Below are 22,079 nucleotides of genomic sequence, written 5' to 3' on the forward strand. Positions count from 1 at the left end.
ACCGAAGCGTAAGCTGCGGCTCGTTTCCCCGATCAACAATGTAGACTACGATGATTGCCAAGCTACGTTTCTAGATTTCCCTTGTTTGCAACAAATGTGTAAAGCGAGGCATCATGAAGCGTTTACTGCTCGCAGAAACGCGCCGCGCACGCACCGCCGTGCCTGCCCGCACGGCCGACGGAGCAGCTCGAACCGACGCAGGTCGCGGCAGCAACAATTCTTGTCGCCGCTTTTTAAAATCACGCTAGTTGTGGAAAAGTAATTCGACAGCGGTGAATGTGGATGTTAGAGTGGTGAAAAAGTGTGCTAGTTAGTGTCATCAGCTGTGGTTTTCAAAGCGATGTTCAAATATCTGCCGCGATCTACGCCGACCGTCCCCGAAGGTCGGTCCCGGCACCGCCGGCCCGTTAACGTGCGGTCCGGCGAGCGGTCGAAGGATATGTGCCTGCGCGCAAGCATTGGCCGAGGCCGTGGCAGGTTCTTGATCATCGATCGCTTAAACGGACGTGGATACAAAGTTACACATACAAGAAAAAGGGTGACAGTGAAGTGAAAAGTAGTATTAGATACTCTCATTCGCAACTGTAACTATAGCGGCGAATAAATACCTGCCGCAGATATCGGAGGCCTTCCATATTCACACGCAGGCAGAGAACTGCGTCACTGTGCCTTACATCGCTTTTACGGCTAAAGAGCTAAAATTCTGGCTAGGGCGCATGCGCTAGACGTAGCTTGGCTGTGTGGGGTTGCACGCATCTTTGACTGCACGTTGTTTGATATCATTTGTAAGTTTTAATGCGTAGCATCCTTTGCGAGTACCGCTACAGCCAGGACCGTGTAACGACCTGCATTTCTTCAATAATGCAGATTTCGCGAAACTTCCAAATGCAATAGTTATAGTAACGGGAATGCAGATAATGGTGGGACGAGATTTTGAAACACGAGAAACTAAAAGAAATATTAGCAAATTGCGGTAAATAGCAAATCCTCTAACGCATGACATTTTCACAATAATGCAGATTTCTCAAAAGCTCTACAGGTAATCGCAAATGAAGATAATCTGTCGAACGAAATTTTGAAAAACTATAAAAGATAAGAAAATTGTAAAATAATCACGGTTAATCGCGAACCGTGTCACGCCGTGCATTTTCACAATAATGCAGATGTCGCAGAAAGTTCCAAATGCGGTCTTTATGTCGTCTTTCCAAATTGGTCGGACGAAATTTCGAAAAACTAAAAAATAAGAAAAATATTAGAAAATCACGGAAATAGGCAAAACGTAAAACACATGGCATTTCCGCAGTAATGCAGATTTCGCGAAACCCGCCGCGGTGGCTCAGTGGCTAAGGCGTTGCGCTGCTGAGCACGAGGTCGCGGGTTCGATTCCCGGCCGCGGCAGCCGCTTTTCTGATGGAGGCGAAAAGCAAAAACGCCCGTGTGTACGAGATTTCGGCGCACGACGAAGATCCCCAGGTGGTCAAAATTAATCCGGAGCCCTCCACTACGGCGCGCCTCATCGCCTCCGTTGCGTCGGCGCGTTAAACCCCACAATCAATCAATCAATCAATCAATCAATCAGATTTCGCGAAAGTGTCACCTGCAATCGTTGATTGATTGTTGGGTTTAACGCGCCGACGCAACGCAGGCGATGAGGCGCGCCGTAGTGGAGGGCTCCGGATTAATTTCGACCACCTGGGGATCTTTAAAGGAGTACTGACACGAAATTTTCATGTTACGTTTTTTTCGCTGCTATGCGTGCCTACCAGCCCACTAATCATAGAATGACAGATTAGACGGTCGAGCGCAGCGTAAACATTCATTTACGGCGTCGTTTATTCGTGCCAGTTTCGGTTTCGACTGAAAAACGCCGAGCGGCCGCCATGACAGCATGTATAACATGACGTCACCATTCTTGCCGTATCGCTGCCTCTCTGGAAGCGCGCGCGAGCGAGCGCACGCGCGCGCCCAGACCGGCCGAGGTTTTCGCCGTCCCCACAGGCCCGGGCAGCATGACGTCAGTCCCAAAACCGTAACGTGTACACACGCCCGAGCAGCGCGCGCCAACCACTGCCAGCGCGTCGGCTCCGTCACGGGAGCCCCGACGTCGGCAGTTTGGGGCACGTAGCAGATGATGTCACGTCGGCCCGCTCTGGGCTTTCTCTTGGGGGCGAAGATTAAAATGGATTTTAAATATGTTTCGCTGAACGGTTGCTGTTGAAACTTGCTGGGAGATATCTCCTGATAAGAAGGAAGCGTTTTACATAGTTATCTCAGCTTTGAAATTTTGTGTCAGTACTCCTTTAACGTGCGCCGAAATCTTGTACACACGGGCGTTTTTGCTTTTCGCCTCCATCAGAAAAGCGGCCGCCGCGGCCGGGAATCGTCATAACAGCGTAAATAGAGATACTTGGTCGAACTAAATTTCGCACAACAAGAAAGAAAAAAAGAAAAAGATAAACCAATTACGAAAAATGGCGAACCGTTTAACGCCCGGCATTTCCACAATAATGCACATTTTGCGAAAGTTCTCAATGTAATCGTTAAAATAACTTAAATGGAGATAATCTGGTCGGACGAAATTTTGAAAACCGAAAAAATAGAATGCTGAAACTTAGGAAAATGATGGCGTTTCCACGATAATGCGGGTCTCGCGAAAGTTCCACCTGCAATCGTTAAAATAACGTAAGTGGAGAAAATTGATGAAACGAAATTTTGAAAAATCTATAAAAGTAAGAAAAATATAAAATAATTACGAAAAATAGCGAACGTGTAACTCCCTGCATTTCCACAATGAGGCAGATTTCGCGAAAGTTCCAACTGTAATCGTTATGATAACGTAAATGGAGATAATTTTTTTAAGAACGTTTATTTTGCCACAGGGCATATATATGGGATTATGAGGTGATGGTGATTAGATGAAAATTAAAATGTTCGCTTCGCGGATGAAGTCAAGCAGTGGACGATGATGGCGCCCATGTATCCATGCGGCGTATGCGGAGGCGTCGTCTGCGCGGAGGCCCGTCGCCGCAAGGTGCCGCAGTTTCGTCGGCCTCAAGGCGAGGCAGGACCAAAGCAAGTGGTGAAGGTCGGCAATCGCGTCGCTGCGGTGGCACACTGAGCAACCAGGGTTTGTAAAAGAACCTCGGTATTGAGGCCAGTGGCGGGTCACGGCGGGAGTTAAGGCCACACCCACCTGAATCCTCCTGAGCGCAACCTCCTCTGCACGGGTAAGACCCGGGGGGAGGATGGCAGCGCACGGTGGAATAAGAGCACGTGTGCGGCGCCGGAGGTGTTCTTTTCTCGTCACCAGGAGAGTGGCATCATCCAGCTCTAACGGGGAAGTCGGAGATGGAACGGATGCTGCCAGTCGGGCTGCTACGTCTGCCTTGCAGTGTTCTGTGAGTAGGTCACGTGGAACCCATTCAATCAGGATCTTGTGAGCGATTCCTGCCGCAAGTTGATGAATACTCTGAGCCAGCACAGGGCTTCGACTAATGCTGTATTCGGGTGGTCGTTTTAGAGCGCTCTAGAGCACTCCGAAAAGCGACTCCGTGTTCGGGTGGTCGAAATCGAGCGCTCGACGTATGTTCGGTTGGTCATCTCAGAGCGTCGTACTCCACTCCGAGCACCTCCGACTGCTCTGACTCCGAAGTTGGAGTGCCGCCGAAATCCGGAGGCGATTGGGTCACGTGACCCCGGCCGCCGCGGCTCGCCTCTGGCTCGCCCCGCTCGCCTGCCCAGTCGGTGGCGTTCGCTGAATCCTCCCTTTCTGTGCTGAGGCCTCGACAGCGGTTAGTTGTGGGAGTGTTTCGACGATTTTGCTTCTCGTGCTATTCTCCGCATCATGTCGAAACGGAGACGTCTCTTGAGTGAGGGAAGCCGTCTCCGCTACTTCTGCAGCTCGAAATCGACGCCGAGGAGGACAGCAGCTCAGACGACGACGACTCGCACGTTTACGCTGCGAAGTTCGCCGAACTGTTCGCCGAACCACTTCCAGTGTTCAAAGTGCAGGAATACGTTCGCAAGGTTGTGCACACCTATTCTTACCTTCAATCATTGCGAATAACAGGCGCTCAGCTGATGTCGGGGAATTTTGGCTTGGAGCTAACGCGTCCGAGGCGGAGGCCGCCATTTGCTGAGACACCTTGGCCGGCCTGGCTGTTTGCAGTTGCCGTTTTGGCCGCGCCGCGGCGCCACGGTCGCGTGCTACTCCAAGATCGGGTACCCGTTCGGTTGGGGAGCGGTGACTCTTGCTCGGATTGGGGGAAGCGGCGCATCGGCGTACTCCGAGTCGGAGTATCAGAGCGACTACCCGAATACAGTATAACTAACCGTATTAGGCGGACTGCTTGTAGAGCATCGGTGCGAACTTCGATGCGCGCCCCGGGCAGCAAAGTGATTCCGGTTACAGCAATCAGAGCCTCTCTAATGGCTATAAGTTCTGCACAGAACGATGATGGAGGTTCCGGGACCTTAAATCTGGACGTCTTGCTAAGGGCTGGATGGCTAGTGCAATGAATGGCAGTGGCAATCACAGTCTCTTGTATACTGGCGTCAGTATATAATATGATAGAGCCGGGTGGAAGGAGGCTATCCGTGTCGGCGATGCGTTGTTTGAGGGCAGACGCCGAAATGTTGGAATCTGGACGACGAAGGTCAGTTGGTTTGTTGCCACTCAATTGCACGAACTGCCACGGGGGAAGTACTCGCTGCGGTAGGGCTGGTAGCGAATGAGAGACTGCGTAAGCTATTAATGCTCGCGCCGAATCGCACAGCGCATTCTTCAATTTCTGAGCTTCGCGACGTTTATGAATAAGTTCATCCAACGTGTTCAGTTGGGCTTGTTCCTGGAGAGCAACTATAGGGGTGATGCGTGGAAGCGCAGTAATTGCTCTCATAGCCTCTCTGTTAATCGCTTCCAGTCGATCCCACTGTGTTGCCGTCAAATGCTGGAACTGAGCAGAGTACACCAAGCGCGGTTGTAAAACTGCTCTCACTATTTGTCGCGCCACGTGTGAGCTGGCTCCACCAGCTTTGGGAGCAATACGGCGTACTAGTGACAGCGTTTGAGCAGCTTGGTGTTTAGCCTGAGCAAGCCAAGCTGTCGCCGTTCCTGACTGGTGTATCCGCAATCCCAGGACTTTGATTGCTGGGCTCTCCTGCAGTGGTTGCCCAGACAGATGAAGGCGGATGGGACAAGCAGCAAGCTTTCGGCGGCCCCAGCGGTTTGCAACGGATGTGTATGTTGTTTTACTCATTGATAGCTGAAGGCCCACCGAAGAGGCAAAGGCTGCGGTAACATCCAGGGCTGACTGCAACGAACTCGCTTGAGTTTCCAGGTCATGTAGAGTGCTCCACACGGTGATGTCATCGGCGTAAAGGAGAAATTTAACAGCCGGTACATCATGAAGGCGCCATGCCAGTGATATTAAGGCCATATTAAACAAGGTCGGAGCCAATACCGATCCTTGGGGCACACCACGTACAGGAACGAAGGACCCAACAGCTTGTCCGTGAAGGCGTATGGCAAATGTCCTGTCTTGAGGGAATGACTGGACGAACTGCCGTACCCGCATGGGAAGGTGGAGCATATCAATTGAGTCCTGGATAGCAGCGTGACTGATGTTGTCATACGCTTTTTGGATGTCCATTGCTAGGATGGCCCGAACAGCATGACTTCGGGTTGACGACAGTGTTGATGTTGCCAAAACGCTAAGCCCGTCCTCCGTGTCAAGTGATGGGCGAAAGCCGATTTGCGCGGGGTGGTAATACCCATGCTGTTCAAGCCACCACGACAAGCGAGTGGCTAGCATTTTCTCTGCAAGCTTGAAAACCGTCGCCGTAAGTGATATTGGCCGCAGGTTTTCTAGCACCATCGCTGGCTTGCCAGCTTTTGGTATGGGAACGACGTGCGCGGCTTTCCAGCTGCCAGGGACGACTCCACTAAGCCATACCTCGTTGATGGAATCGAGGAGCTGAGCGAGCACATCATTGTTCAAATTCTTGAAGGCTTCGTAAGGAATAGAATCCGGACAAGGCGCAGTTTTCCGCTTAGAACAGTCTATTGCCGCAAGCAATTCTGCCATCGTAAAAGCCGTAGCAATACCTTCGATGTCAGAAGAGAATGGAGGCTTGTCCACATGTGCAGGGAGGAATCGAGGGGAAGGCAATAGATTTCGGACAGGTGTCGCATCATAGAACGAAAAAAAAACGCCCTGGCCGCTTCCTTAGCAAAATCTTCGGGACCTAGCCTAGCCGCAAACCAAGCATGGGCAGCCGGATCCGGAGAGCGCCGTCCACGTTCCATCGCCCGGAATGTTCGCCATAGAGAGGCATTCGAGGTCTTCGAGGAAAACCCTTCACACCAAAAATACCATTGGCTACGCGATAGGTCTTTTTCGTATCGGCGTGCCTTCTCTGTAAGGAACTGCAAGCGCGCACGGGCGTTTGGAGAAGCAGGGTCACGAGATGCTGCAAGATCTACTTGCCTGCGAGCAGCCCACAGATTAAGGAGGCCGATGTCTGGCGCAGGCCGATTCACGTCCACCCACGTGGTAGTGGTGGCACCAACGAGCGCACTTCGTATCCTGTCGACAAGATCTGTTGCTGCCTCCACAGACGGGGCAGCCAGCCTAGATCGGAAACTGTCCCAACTCACGACGCAGCACTTGCGATGCAGCCGGTGGGCCTGCGACGCGTGTAGTCTTATGATGATTGGGTGGTGATCACTCCCCCAGCAATCGGGCTCCAGGTGCCATAGAGGAGTGCCTTGCCCCAACCACCAAGTGAGGTCTGGTGCATAAGACGCTCCGCGGGAATACTGCACTGCTCGTGTCGCTGCGCCGGACTGGTTGAGCAGCACAAAGGACGCATCCGCAGACGCATCCCGCACACGTCTGCCACGGGGACTTTATACGGGGTAATCCAACTCTAAATGGGGTGCATTAAAGTCCCCACCCACCAAAATTGGGCACCCTGGGTATTGCTGACGAATAGCCAATAGCCAGCCCAAATTAATGCGTGAGGGTGAGCCACCTGCGGGCCTCACGTAGCAAGAAACGACAACCACTGTTGCCCTTGTAAATTGAACTGCAACTGCCACTACCTCCTGATGCGAGTTGCACCACCGTTCAAGGGAGAGCTGAATTTGCGGGCAACACGCCGGCACATACACGGCCGCCTTACCCGGAGGCGCCACAGCGTGCACACGACGATCGACCATAGATGGGGACACATGACCACTGAAACCCGAAATAGCAGGCAGAGCGTTTGTTTCCTGAAGAAGCAGAGCCCAGACGTGCAGCTTGTTGTTGAGTATATGAGCCTTTAGCTCACCAATCTTCGATGACAGGCCCCTGCAGTTCCACTGTAAGATGCCGGACACAGGTGGAGTCGCCAGGGTGATTAAGAGTCCAAGCGCTGTAGGAGTACTGATGTCAGGTGCGATAACTGGTTGACCATAAAACGCAAGAGCGACGAAGTCGAGTTGTCGGGAATCGCGGACGAGTTTTGCGACCCGAAAAAGGGTGGCGGCTGGCGCATCGTTGGTGCGGGTGTTGGGGACAGATCTGCGCGTTGGTCAGGTCGCTTCCGGCGTAAAAGTAACTCTCGGTGCCGTCGGAGTTTAGTGACTTCTGCTAAGAGTTGTGCAATTTGCTCATCAACAGCCGCCGTGTCATCATCGGGTTCTGGCATAGGTGTATGCTGCAGGGAATTCTTTTGGCGGCGACCACCCCCTCGGCGCGCAGCATCACTGTACAATACTGGTTGTTCAGGTGCAGAACACAAATCAGGGAGGTCTGGCCAGTCTTCTTCATCCCACTGAAGAGCCGAAAAACGGTTGGCTGTCGGTACGGCAAATGTGGTCATTTTGACTGCTTGGAGCCTGTGGTTTTGACGGCGGCGTAATGTTTCGGTAGCCTTCCGCTTGGTCGGGCACGTAAGCGATGTGATGTGGTGATCGTTACTTTTGCAAAGGCCACACTCGTACGACACCTTGCTCTCAGCCATTTCCTCATCCTGACTTGAGGAAAGGCAAGACTTGTGCATGTGGCCAGGTCGAAAGCATTTGTAACAGTACACAACACTAGGCTTGTAGGGTTGCGGTCGCAAAATGCACCCGTAGTAGTGCAAGCAGGCGGGGGGTGTAGGAGGTCCTTGCAGCGTTACGAGGCAGGAGCCCTTTTTTCCCATGTAGCGCGCTGCTATGATACGATGTGTAGGGCAGTAAAGCTCACGCTGGAGCACCGCCTGGTCTTCGTTGCAGTCAACACCGTACACAACGTAGCGCTGCAAGTCAGACCCTTCAACTAGGTACACTTTCACGGGTACCACATCTTCGGGTGTGATCGTTATGAACTTGAGCATTTGCAGGCGATCCACTGCAGTCAATGTCGGGAGCCACACAGCAATCGTGTTTGACTTCGGACGAACAGCGAAGCCGCGAAATCCTTTGGTGCCGAGGCAGGAGTCGAAGTTCGCTTGTAAGATTCGGTTCGGGATGGTTGCAAGGCTTTTAGGTGTTAAAGCCTTAACCGTGGCCTTGTACCGGACTGATCCAGGTGTAAAATCGACTGGGTGGTCCATAGTCAGGCAAGAACGCTTCCCTTGAGAATCACGAGGGGATGATTTCTTTTCGGGGTCTCCTGTGGGCCGCTTATGGCCAACGCGATTGGTTGTGGACGTTGATGGTGAAGCGGATGTCCCAGAAGACAAGTCTTGCGTCTTGTTCACTGAAGTTGTCGGGTTGGTCATTTGGAGGTGCGATGCAGCTTGTGTTTCATCCCGAACCACGGGTTGAATGTCCATTGGCACGGTAGGCTCGGAAACCGATTCGCTCACCGATTGACGTGCCTCGGATGTTGGGGTCGTGCTGACAGCATCGTAGCCTTGCCCGGGTGGCACCGGAGCATCCGAAGTTGGTGGGGTCGCCGTCGTAAGAGTTCGCAGCGGGGGTGGAGACGGCCCCGCCGAACCCGCGCCGGGCAAGCTAGGCCTACCCACTGCTCGATGATCGTGGACTTCCGCGACGCCGAGAAAATCAACAGATGACAGGGAGACCGGTAGCGGGCATGCGTCCGTACCTGTTCTGACGATGTAAACTCGATTCTCTTTGCGTAGGGGAAGTATTTCCGCGGTGTGCGAGATTTTCCTTCAGAGCGATGAGAAGCCAAAACGTATAACGCACGGCATTTCCGCAATAATGCAGATTTTGCGAAAGTTTCACCTGCAATCGCCATAATTTCCATCTTAAATGTTAACATCCCGTTCAGGGTTAGCAATTCTAACGCCATTACTGACTATCTGAAGCGAAATTCGTACCGGAGCTTTTTTGCTTGCTCTATCGACATAAACGACCTTTATTGCTCCCTACCACATGACGCTGTGCTCACCTGCGTTCGAGAATGTATTGACGAACTTGGTGTTACCTTTTTAAATAACGCAGGAACGACTGCTGGTGGGTTTGTAGAGCTGCTGCCCATGTACTTAAAGTCCACCTATGTGTGTTTTGACGAAAAAATATTCATTCAGAAGAACGGCGTATGTATCGGCTCTTGCATTGCGCCTGTGCTAAGCGATTTATAGCTTGCACACCTGGACAGAAAAAATCACGATTCTCTTCATAAAACGAAGGTGCTGAAAGTTTTTTGTTACGTGGATTAATATTAGACTGCCCTCCCCACGACTTCGGAGCCCCAGCTGAGCAGGCCATAGCGCTTCTTAGCACCTCCAACCTTTAGTTGTTACTAGCGAGCTACTCCACGAGGCCCACGCCAGATTTTTAGACGTAAATCTCCACTTCGCCAACAATCACGTTTGTTGGGCTTACGCCCCCAGGGCGAACAAACCGCTCCTTCCGTTTGGGTCCGCCCACTAAATGCTGGTCAAGAGGGCCATTGCCTCCCTATGCGTTAGAATGCCTTGGCGAAATCCTGCCCGCACTCGATGACAGCGAGCCTCACGCAGCAGGCGGAGCGGTTGTCCAAGTCTGGGTACCCTTCACACCTTGTTTGTATCGGTTGCCGAAAAAGTGCTCAAAGAGGCTAAGCTGTCAGCGCGAGCTTTGGCGAGCCCGTCGGCTGCGGTGAATTTTACTCGTAGCTAAAAAGATGCAGTGATTCCGTACATCCACTGGCTCAGCCGTAACTTGAAACGCATCGCCAAGCGAGCAGGGGCCGATGATGCATTTTCCGCGCCTAATAAACTGTCCAGGTTTTGTCGGCAGGTCAACGGCGCAGAAAAAAGAACGAAGTGGGTGCAAAACAAAACACCAGAACAGGTTCGTTGCCTAGAAGGAGTGGTATAAGATTCCTTTGAAGTGCAAAAAAGTGTACATCGGCCAGACCGGCTGATGTATTAACGATAGGCTTGGGGGGCACAGGAACAACGTCATTATTTCTTCTAGGCATCTTGCCAATAATTGCCGTGATGGCAGATCTTTCCCTTTTTAAAGAAAATGGAGTTGCTTGCCATGACCTCCTCGCCCGGGAAATAATACAGACAAGGGAAATTACACGCTCGGGTGACGAGTGCATTAGCATTGCATCCATATCTTTATCTTCTAAAGAAATCGCATTTCTGGGTGACAATTGACCGGTCTGTGGATGCTTGCGTGTAAAGTGAATATAGGTTTTGTCTGTTTTAGCTACTTTGTTGTATTTCTTTTTTCTTTTTCGTTTTCTATTTGTTTGTTCGCACGTGCCGATGGATGAAGTATATATGCACGCGGAAATAAACCCAGTTTGTTAGTACGCGCTGTGTGTTGTCTCCCTTCGCTTGTCCCGTCCTTACTTGCGCATTTTTGGTACATTATATATGTCCAATGCACCAACTAGCCCCTCAGATAGCCTTGATAATAACAGCGTAAATGGAGATACTTGGAAGCACCGACAAGTGGGCAAGTTGGCATGGAGACATGCTAAATAAAAGCTCAGAAAAACGCGACACAAAGAGAAGAACTACACGGGACGAGCGCTTACTAACAACTGAGCGCTTACTAACAACTTGGTCGAACGAAATTTTGCAAAACGAAAAAAAAGAAAAATATAAAGTAATTACGAAAAATAGCGAACCGTGTAACACCCGGCATTTCCATAATAATGCAGATTTCGTGAAAGTTGGAAATGTAATCGTTAAATATTTTAAATGGAGATAATGGGTCGGAAGAAATTTTTGAAAAACCAAAAAATAGGACAAATTCTAAAAATTACGGAAAATAGCAAAACGTATAACGCACGGCATTTCCACAATAATGCCGATTTCGGGAAAGTTCCACCCGTAATCGTTATAATAGCCTAAATGGAGCTAATTGCTTCAACGAGTTGTTGCAAAACTAAAAAAATAAAAGAAATATAAAGTAATTAAGAAAAACGGCGAACAGTGTAACGCCCTGCATTCCCACAATCATGTAGATTTCGCAAAATTTTCACTTGTAATCGGTATAATAGCGTAAATGGCGATAATTGGTCGTACAAGATTTAGAAAAAACCAAGAAATGTCGCTGGAAACAACTCACACTCAAGACTAGCGGCATAAAAGTGCTACGCATCAGTAAGTAATTCTCTGAATTTCTGCAGAATTTTTACGTCTTTTTATCGTTGTCTGTTAGCGTTATCATATACATTACGTGTCCCAAGTAAACTTCTTCAGTTGAAGTCTAGCGATTGTCCTGTCTCCATCTTTCCTTTTACCTGTTTCATTTTTCGCTGGCACTGTGGTTCAAAGTCAACACCAATTAGCCCAACTGTCAGCCTTATCTCTACGGGGCGCACTGGTTTCAAACAATCACCGAACATCATGAATAGTACGTCTGTATTAGCGACAATGGTAGAAGTAAGTGTGCGAAGAATATTTTTGGAATGTATGCGTGTTCGTTGGGGAGCTGAACAATTTGAAATTGTAATACCGAACGGCGACGAAAATATTGGCGCTGGGTTCTTTAATGTGGAACAGTTTCTTTCTGCACTACTGATTCAGGATTAAACTTACTAAGAGCTCAGAAATACATCCGCCCTTTTTCGCGGCAGCCACTCACCGATCGCGGAAACATTTCTTCGCATTTCCTGGTGGTGTTCCTCATCTGGTCATTGGCATCCGCTGGCAGGTCTGGGAATTCAAAGGTGCAGTTGTTGTAGCAACGTATTTTTGCGACAGATGGCTGCAGGGCTTGGTAACCAACAACGTCAGCTTATCTACACTCATTTTGCGCAGGTAACGTGCGTAGGTAGCGCGGGAAAGGGGGTGCATTCCAGGTTTTCAGGTTTTATTGAAAAGTATTTGCATAAAGGAAAAGAACAATGGCAATTATTATTACAAAAGGAGGTCCCAGAGTTTACACTGCCGAGGGGACCTCCTGTGCTGAGTACAAAGAAACGCACACATAGGCAGGTAGAGTGTTACAGAGATCAGTGAAGCAATATTTGGCAAAGAACAAAAAACACCAATAGAACATAAGTAAACAGATATATTCAAAGAACGGGTTAGACGTAATAATCGAGGTTAATGGTCATTGATTACGGCAAACTGTTGACCACAAGGGATTTTTTAAGCAGTTGTGAAATAAGCGTTCAGAGTTGATGAATTTGATGTTTGTGGGCAATGAATTCCAAAGAATTATTTCTGAAAAGAGGACTGTTTGTTTCTCGTAATTAGTGCGCCCTTTTGGTAGTAGCATATTGTTTTGTTCCGCGAATCTGGTATTATTGGGGTTTAGTAATTTTGGGGCAGAAATATTATTAACGACAGTACCTTTATTTCGAATTCGATGAATTAGAACGCCGAGCTTTAATTGTAGTGAGTATGTGAGTAGAAGAATGTTCAGATTTCGGTAGATTGGGAGGGCAGATGTCTGGACAGGATTGAATGTAATCAGTCCCCCCAAAGTATTGGGAATCTTCCCAAATTATCGGGAATAGGCGGCCGGATATCATGAACAATTTGTCGAGCTTTTTTAGTTGATGGCGAGGGAGCTCCGGTATGTATGTATGCATGTATGTATGTATGTATGTATGTATGTATGTATGTATGTATGTATGTATGTATGTATGTATGTATGTATGTATGTATGTATGTATGTATGTATGTATGTATGTATGTATGTATGTATGTATGTATGTATGTATGTATGGATGGATGGATGGATGGATGGATGGATGGATGGATGGATGGATGGATGGATGTATATATGAGTGAGAGCTGGTTCATCGCAGGAACCGTTATGAAGTCGGGCTTTAAATGTGATTTTCGGACGATACCCTACCCCGCAATTTCGTGGTCGTCTGCGTTCTCTACTGTGCGTTCTCTACTACATCCTCCCCTTCGCTTTCCGAGGTCTTCTTGACTGCAAATTCTTATTTCTGTCATATATATATATACACACACATACATACATAGGAAATGAGGGCTCGTTGAAAATAACACAGAAATAAGAGTTGGCAGTCAAGAAAACCTCGGAAAGCAAAGGGTAGGATGTGGTAGGTAATTGAAACAGATAAAGAATTTTGAAAGAAAGAAAGAAAGTGGAGAAAAAAAGCCCGCCGGGTGGGATCCGAACCCACGACCTCCAGAACACCGGTCTGGTGCGACAACCAGTACGCTACCGGCGGGGCGATTCCCAGCACAGGAAACAAAAACGCCTAAACATAAATACCCCAGAAAGTGGAGGGGAAAATCGCCCCGCCAGTAGCGTAGTGGTTGTCGCACCAGACCGCTGTTCAGGAGGTCGTGGGTTCGGATCCCACCTGGCGGGCTTTTTTCTCCACTTTCTTTCCAAATTCTTTATATATATATATATATATATATATATATATATATATATATATATATATATATACTCCGAAAAAAGAAAGTCCTCTTCCTGAAACGTGAGTAAACTTTTATTGTTTTATTTTTAATGTCTTTCTCGTTTGTCTCTGTCTCTACTTAGCTTATATATATTGCCACAGTCAAGTCAAGAGAAGGCAACTCTGAGGCACTCAAGAAGCGCAGGGCGGTGCCGTCAAATCCTCGTTTGCGCGAGATTGGGTGTGCACGGGAACACCCCGGCTGAAGGAGGAAGAGGACTTTCTCTCTCGCGCGGGCTTCCCTCAGCAAGCAGAGTCGCCATTAGACTTTGGTCTCTTTTCTTATTAAACTATACCCCTTACTGTTGAGCAGTCGCTGCGTTTACGCTAGAATATATATATATATACATATATATATATATATATATATATTATATATATATAAATCTAGAGAAAGATAAAACTCACAAAGCGCGCAGAAATAGTATAAGTAAAGAGTCGGATACACAGCAAGAACAATAACAAACAAGGTTTACTTACGTAGCGGCAACGGGACTTGCCTTCATCAGAGTAAAGTTACATGATTTTGCTGTCGCAAACATTTGGGTAGCATTTCGGCTGGCGTACCCGCAAATTTTCCCGCCATTTTTTCCCGGGGTTACCATGGTTGCCAGACCAGGACTGTCTTTACGGGCCCCATACGTTTGTAGTACCTCCCCTAGGGACTAAGCGAAGAAAAGAAGAACGAAACGAAAAAATAACAAACCCGGGCTTGAGCCCGCGGCGCGAGCGCGTAGAGGTTTGTAACCAGAGCGGGCTGACAGATCCGAGGCCTTTACGGGCCCCAGTACGTTTGTAGTACCCGCGAATGTATGATGCGAGCTAATCAACAGAGGGCACTCCTGGTCTGGCAACCATGGTAGCCCCGCGAAAAACTGGCGGGAAAATTTGCGGGTACGCGCGCCTAAACATAAATGCCCCAGAAAGTGGAGGGGAAAATCGCCCCGCCGGTAGTGTAGTGGTTGTCGCACCAGACCGCTGTTCTGGAGGTCGTGGGTTCGGATCCCACCTGGTGGGCTTTTTGTCTCCACTTTCTTTCCAAATTCTTTATATATATATATATATATATATATATAATCCAGGGAGTAGTAGAACTTTGAAGATGGTAGAGAACACAAGAGAAGAAAAACTTCGAACAAGGTAAAAGCACGATTGTGGCCTACGTTTCAGCAAAGAGAACTTGCTTTCCTCAGGGCTTTCCAGAACTTGCTTTCCCTGAGGAAAGCAAGTTCTCTTTGCTGAAACGTAGGCCACAATCGTGCTTTTACCTTGTTCGAAGTTTTTCTTCTCATATATATATATATATATATATATATATATATATATATATATATATATATACCAACTATATATATATATAGTTGGTAAGGCATTCGAGATCTAATCGAAAGGCGTGGGTTCGGTCGCCACTCTGGGCGCGTGTTTTTCTTTCTTTCTTTATCACGTAATTAATAAAATAATAATAATAATAATAATAATGTAACGTCACTAAGGGTAACAAATAGTCCCACCATTCCCCTATGCCTTCTTTGGCGTTGTAGACTGCCGGCATTTCTTTCTGTATATATATATATATATATATATATATATATATATATATATATATATATATATATATATATATATATATATATATATATATATATATATATATATATATATATATATATTGTAATGAAGATATCACGGCCACTTCCTTAAATGGGTGTGTGCCGTGCACGTCTCATGTCGGGCGATGTATGTGCTTGAATTGGGACAATCCACTACAAGTGAGTATGTGCTTGAATCTGGGCTAGACAGCCGCATCGAGAGCGCTGTGCGCAAAACTGGTGCCCCGACCCCGAGAGCTCGCTTGGACGCGTTTGGACTCCGCGATAATCAGGCCTCGCTATACCTTCCTGCCAATAAACCCCACTATATTTTGGTGGAGGTCGTACACCTTATAAGGTCCCCAACCTGGAATTTCGCAGCAAGCGAGTGCTTACACCCGCTGCTGGAGGAATCGACCAGGAAATGGCGTCGCCGCAGCCCGCGCTCATCATGTGCTCCGGTGTTCTGCCCCAACGCGAACCTCCCCACTTCAGCGGCAAGGATGATACCGACGCAGAAGACTGGTTGTCCTCCTACGAAAGGGTGAGCGTTCATAATAAATGGGATGACGCCATGAAGCTCAACAACGTCGACTTGTATCTGGACGAATTAGCCCGAATGTGGTTCCGTAACCATACAACCGATGCGCGAACTTGGTCGGATTTCAAGGCCCGATTCTTGGCGGCGTTCGCTCGACCCGCTGTCCGCAAGCTTCACGCTGAGCAACGCCTACGCACGCGAGCCCAGCAAGAAAACGAGACATACACAAGCTATATAGAAGACGTCGTGGACCTGTGCAGGCGAGTGAATCCTGAGATGCCCGAGTGCGATAAAATCAAGCACATTTTAAAGGGCATTGAGGACTATGCCTTCCAGATGCTGCTGGGAAAGAACCCGCAGACTGTGAGCGAGGTTACAAATTTGTGCCTAAGCTACGACGAACTGCGAAAGCAGCGCGTTTTCACACGCCAGCGTCCGTCACCGAATGATGACGTATCTCGAGGGTCGCTATCGTCTGTAACCTTACCTCCTGACCCTTCGTGCCTTTTGCCCCACATTGAGCAGTTCGTACGTGAAGAAGTTACGCGGCAGCTGTCCCTGCTCCCCAGTGCTTCTGAGCCTGCGTGTCCTTTGCCTGCGAATGTGCGCCGCCTAGTCCGAGTGCCGAGACGCTTCCTTCAATCGGCCAACCCACGCCTGTGCCCGCGCCTGTGACCTCCGCCGCAACATCCTACAGGACCTCTGCAGCCACTACCAAGCCCCGCGCGCCCTTTCGACCGCGTTGGAATCGACATCTACGGGCCCCTCCCCACCACAACTGCAGGCAACCGTTGGATTATTGTTGCAGTGGATCACCTCACCAGGTATGCGGAAAGAGCCGCACTCCCCACCGTTACAGCCCATGATGGGTCCCAATTCCTCCTTCAGAGGTTTGTTTTACGCCACGGTGCGCCCAGGGAGCTTCTGAGCGACAGAGGACGCGTCTTTTTGTCGGACGTAATACAAACCCGGCTGACCCAGTGCGAAGTCGTTCACAGAAAAACTACAGCGTATCACCCGCAAACCAATGGGTTGACCGAAAGATTTAACCGCACGCTTGGCGACATGCTTTCAATGTATGTTTCTTCGGATTATTCAAACTGGGACTTAGTTCTGCCATTTGTCACGTATGCGTATAATACGGCGACACAGACGACGACGGGCTTCTCGCCCTTCTTTCTACTTTATGGGCGTGAGCCTTCCGGCACCCTAGACACCATACTGCCCTACCGACCCGACGCCTCCGAGTGCAGGCCCATTTCCGAGGTGGCTAAGCATGCCGAAGAATGCCGTCAACTGGCTCGATCCTTCACCGCTGCGGATCAAGGGCGCCAAAAATCTCGTCATGACGCTTCGCCTACCTATGCTACCGGATCTCTCGTGTGGCTGTGGATCCCGTGCAAGACGCCCGGTCTTTCGCCGAAACTCCAAGCTAACTACCATGGACCCTACAGAGTTCTTGATAAAACGTCCCCCGTCAATTACGTAGTTGAGCCGATCGCCACGACCGATCTTCGTCGCCGAGGGCGTGAAACAGTGCACGTCCAGCGTATGAAGCCCTACTATGACCCCCTCGTCGTCGCATCGCCTTGAGTCGCCAGGATGGCTCCTCTCTTTGCCGGGGGGTGATTGTAATGAAGATATCACGGCCACTTTCTTAAATGGGTGCGTGCCGTGCACGTCTCATGCCGGGCGTTATCCACTACAAGTGGGTATGTGCATGAATCTGGGCTAGACAGCCCCATCGAGAGCGCTGTGCGCGAGACTGGTGCCCCGACCCCGAGAGCTCGCTTGGACGCGTTTGGACTCCGCGATAGTCAGGCCTCGCTATACCTTCCTGCCAATAAACCCCACTATAATATATCTCTCTCTCTCTCTATATATATATATATATATATATATATATATATATATATATATCATTTTCGTAGAAGACTTGTCTCGAAGTCGAAACGTCGAAATAAACCCTCCGCTGTTGCTGTTACCGAGGTTTCTTACTTTGTGTTCACCACGCCTTCGGCCCCATCGCCAGTATGCCAGTTATATATATATATATATATATATATATATATATATATACTCCGAAGAAAGTCCTCTTCCTGAAACGTGAGTAAACTTTTATTGTTTTATTTTTAATATTTTCTCGTTTGTCTCTGTCTCTACTTACCTTATATATATTGCCACAGTCAAGTCAAGAGAAGGCAACTCTGAGGCACTCAAGAAGCGAAGGGCGGTGCCATCAATTCCTCGTTCGCGCGAGATTGGGTGTGCACGGGAACACCCCGGCTAAAGGAGGAAGAGGACTTTCTCTCTCGCGCGGGCTTCCCTCAGCAAGCAGAGTCTCCATTAGACTGCTATAGGGTTTTTGGTCTCTTTACTTTTTAAACTATACCCCTTACTGTTGAGCAGTCCCTACGTTTACGCTAATATATATATATATATATATATATATATATATATATATATATATATATATATATATATATATATATATATATATATATATATATAAGGAAATGAGGGGCTCGTTGAGGAAATACAGAAAGATAGGTCAGCAGTCTACGACGCCAAAGGAGGCATAGGGGTGTGGTTAGGCTCCTTTCTTTTTTACTACGGTTAATGAAGTGAACATTTTTTTTAATATACAGAAGAAAGAAAGAAAAACACGCGCCCAGAGTGGGGACCGAACCCACGCCTTTCGATTACATGTCGAATGCCTTACTATCTGGGCGACTGTGTTCTCCTTCACTTTCTGGGCTATTTATATTTACTATAGTGTATCTGACACTTGAGGGTGGTAGCCAGCGCCACTCTGACTACACGGGGAGAAGGGGACCTTCTTTTCAACCCCCGGGGCGTGACTCCAACGTCTACTGCCTGTCAAGAGCGGGTAACTGGCGGGAAGCCCTCTTATGCTACCTAGGCATCAAGGCTGCCAGAACCGAGACCCTCGCTAGGCTTTCGCAGAATAATATAATACATGTCGATTACATGTCGAATGCCTTACCAATTCGGCTATCTGGGCGACTGTGTTCTCCTTCACTTCATCGAAAGGCGTGGGTTCGGTCCCCACTCTGGGCGCGTGTTTTTCTTTCTTTCTTCTGTATATTAAAAAAAAAAAAATGTTCACTTCATTAACCGTAGTAAAAAAGAAAGGAGCCTAACCACACCCCTATGCCTCCTTTGGCGTCGTAGACTGCTGACCTATCTTTCTGTATATATATATATATATATATTGTAAGGGATATAGTTGACCCTCCGGTAGTAGACCAAACGTTGTTTATTGGCAGGAGCAGAAGCAAGGCGAGCGCAGGTACAAGCGTACCGACGATGGCCGAACACACGCGCCAAGCACCTTCAGCCGTACTTCTTCTTCCACCGCTACCAGCGTGCGCGCATACCGTCGTGCATAGATTGGCCACGATCGCATGGCACTCTTTCTTGATGTGGCGCATACCCGGATAAGCTGATGGCGTTAAGAGCTGCTCGTTATCCTTGCTACAATCGCCCCCGGTGAAAAGGAGCCATCCTGGCGACTTAGGGTGAGGAGGACACCAGGGGGTCGTAGTAGGGCTTCAGTCGTTGAACGTGGACTGTTTCACGCTCCCGGCGGCGAAGATCAGAGGAGGGGGTGACTGGTTCCACAATGTAGTTCACGGGCGAAGTGCGGGCGATGACTTTGTAAGGGCCATGATATTTGGCGACAAGTTTAGAGGAGAGACCCGGTGTCGGGCAGGGCACCCAAAGCCAGACATGTGAGCCGGGTTCAAATGTAGGAGGGGTGGTGAAATCGTCACGGCGATGCTTCTGGCGCTGTTGGTCTGCAGTTGTAAAGGAACGGGCGAGTTGGCGACACTCTTCGGCTTGCTGCGCTAGTTGCGAAACCAGTTTAAATTCTGTGGCGTCAGGGTTGTAAGGCAGAATGGTATGCAGTGTACAGGTCGGCTCGCGTCCATAAAGTAGGAAAAACGGAGAGAATCCTGTCGTTGTCTGCGTAGCCGTGTTGTATGCATACGTTATGAACGGAAGTACGAGGTCCCAATTGGAGTGATCCGACGACACGTACATTGATAGCATATCTCCCAGGGTGCGGTTGAAGCGCTCTGTGAGCCCATTGGTTTGCGGGTGGTACGAGGAGCTCGTGCGGTGAACAACGTGACATTCGGCGAGTAGAGCTTTCACAACGTCCGATAGGAAAACGCGGCCACGATCACTCAGAAGTTCCCGAGGCGCTCCGTGACGAAGTACAAAGTGACGCAAAAGAAAACTGGCGACGTTACGAGCCGTGGATGCCGGCAACGCAGCTGTTTCGGCGTACCTTGTGAGGTGGTCGACCGTTACAATTATCCACCGGTTACCGGCACCCGTTAAAGGCAGGGTCCCTTACAGATCGATTCCAACGCGATCAAAGGGTTTCGAGGGGCACGGTAGTGGTTGCAACGGGGCTGTAGAGCGAATAGGCGGTGATTTGCGACGCTGACACTCCGGACATGAGCGCACGTACTTCCGCACGTAGGTATACATGCCCCTCCAATAGTAACGTAGGCGTAGTCGCTCGTACGTTTTGAGGACGCCAGCGTGCGCGCAACTCGGGTCGGCATGAAAGGCGGAGCAGATGTCGGCACGCAGATGGCGTGGGATAACCAAAAGCCACTTCCGACCGTCCGAGTTGTAATTCCGACGATAAAGGAGCTCTTCACGCAGTTGGTAGTGAGAGGCTTGTCGCCGCAGTGCTCTGGGTGCGCCGGTAGCTGAAAGACCAGCCAGGACGCCGATGATGGAAGCTATCCATGGGTCCTTACGCTGCTCGGCAGTCATGTTGGTGACACTGATCGACGACAAGCTACAGTCCGCTGTGGCAAGGTGAGACACGTCAGCCGGGATTGGAGAGCGGGAGAGCGCGTCAGCATCAGAATGCTTACGGCCGGAACGGTAAACCACGCGGATATCATATTCTTGCAGGCGAAGAACCCACCGCCCAAGACGACCTGAAGGATCCTTCAGGGAGGCGAGCCAACAAAGCGCGTGGTGATCGGTCACCACGTCAAATGGGCGGCCATACAAGTACGGGCGGAACTTCCCAAGCGCCCATATTATGGCCAAACATTCCTTCTCTGTGACGGAGTAATTTGTTTCTGCTTTCGTCAGTGCCCGACTTGCGTACGCAACAACATACTCCTCACAGCCGGATTTCCGCTGAGCGAGCACGGCACCGAGGCCAATCCCACTCGCATCAGTGTGCACTTCCGTGGGGGCCGACGGGTCGAAATGCCGTAATATAGGCGGGGATGTCAACAAACGACGCAGTGTCGCAAACGCCTCGTCGCAGGATGGTGACCAAGCAGAAATGCCGCTGTCGTTACCGAGGAGCTTGGTAAGAGGCGAAATGATGGTCGCGAAGTTGCGAACAAACCGTCGAAAATACGAACAGAGGCCAATGAAGCTCCGAAGCGCCTTCAGTGTGGTCGGCTTCGGGAACTCTGCAACGGCTCGAAGCTTTGTTGCGTCGGGGCTGATGCCGTCTTTGGAAACGACATGACCCAGGATGGTAAGCTTGCGTGCGGCGAAGCGGCATTTTTTGAGGTTTAGCTGCAGCCCAGCGTTCGCAAGGCAAGTCAGGACTTGTTCTAGGCGAATCAGGTGTGTCTCGAAATCGGGGGAGAAAACGACTACGTCGTCCAGGTAACAGAGGCACGTCTTCCACTTGAGGCCACGGAGGAGACTGTCCATCATTCTTTCGAACGTGGCGGGGGCGTTGCAAAGCCCAAACGGCATAACGTTAAATTCGTAAAGGCCGTCTGGGGTTACAAATGCCGTCTTTGCGTGATCAGCCTCGGCCATGGGAACTTGCCAGTACCCGGAGCGTAAGTCGAGTGACGAGAAAAATTCCGCTCCCTGCAGACAGTCCAGCGCATCGTCGATACGCGGAAGAGGGTACACGTCTTTTCTTGTGATGGTATTCAAGCGGCGATAATCAACGCAAAACCGAATAGAGCCGTCTTTCTTCTTAACCAGAACCACTGGTGAAGCCCACGGACTCTTCGAGGGGCGAATAACACCTCGTTGAAGCATATCTGTGACGTGGTCTTCAATGGTTCGCCGCTCTGT

General features: G+C 49.5%; 1 protein-coding gene across 1 annotated transcript in view; it reads right to left on the reverse strand.

Annotated features, from left to right (window-relative positions):
• Window positions 1-12,102, reverse strand: part of LOC144173719 (uncharacterized) — a 37,026-nt gene extending 24,924 nt beyond the window's left edge. The window contains exon 1 of the mRNA XM_077702022.1: window positions 12,035-12,102. Coding sequence (XP_077558148.1) covers window positions 12,035-12,079 — 45 coding nt within the window. The 5' untranslated portion in view covers window positions 12,080-12,102. The remainder of the gene's footprint in view (window positions 1-12,034) is intronic.
• Window positions 12,103-22,079: the final 9,977 nt, after the last annotated feature.

This window comes from Haemaphysalis longicornis, unplaced genomic scaffold (genome assembly GCF_048455015.1).
Source record: "Haemaphysalis longicornis isolate Haplotype H1 unplaced genomic scaffold, Haemaphysalis longicornis Haplotype H1 scaffold_3, whole genome shotgun sequence".
In the NCBI taxonomy this organism is placed as follows: domain Eukaryota; kingdom Metazoa; phylum Arthropoda; class Arachnida; order Ixodida; family Ixodidae; genus Haemaphysalis; species Haemaphysalis longicornis.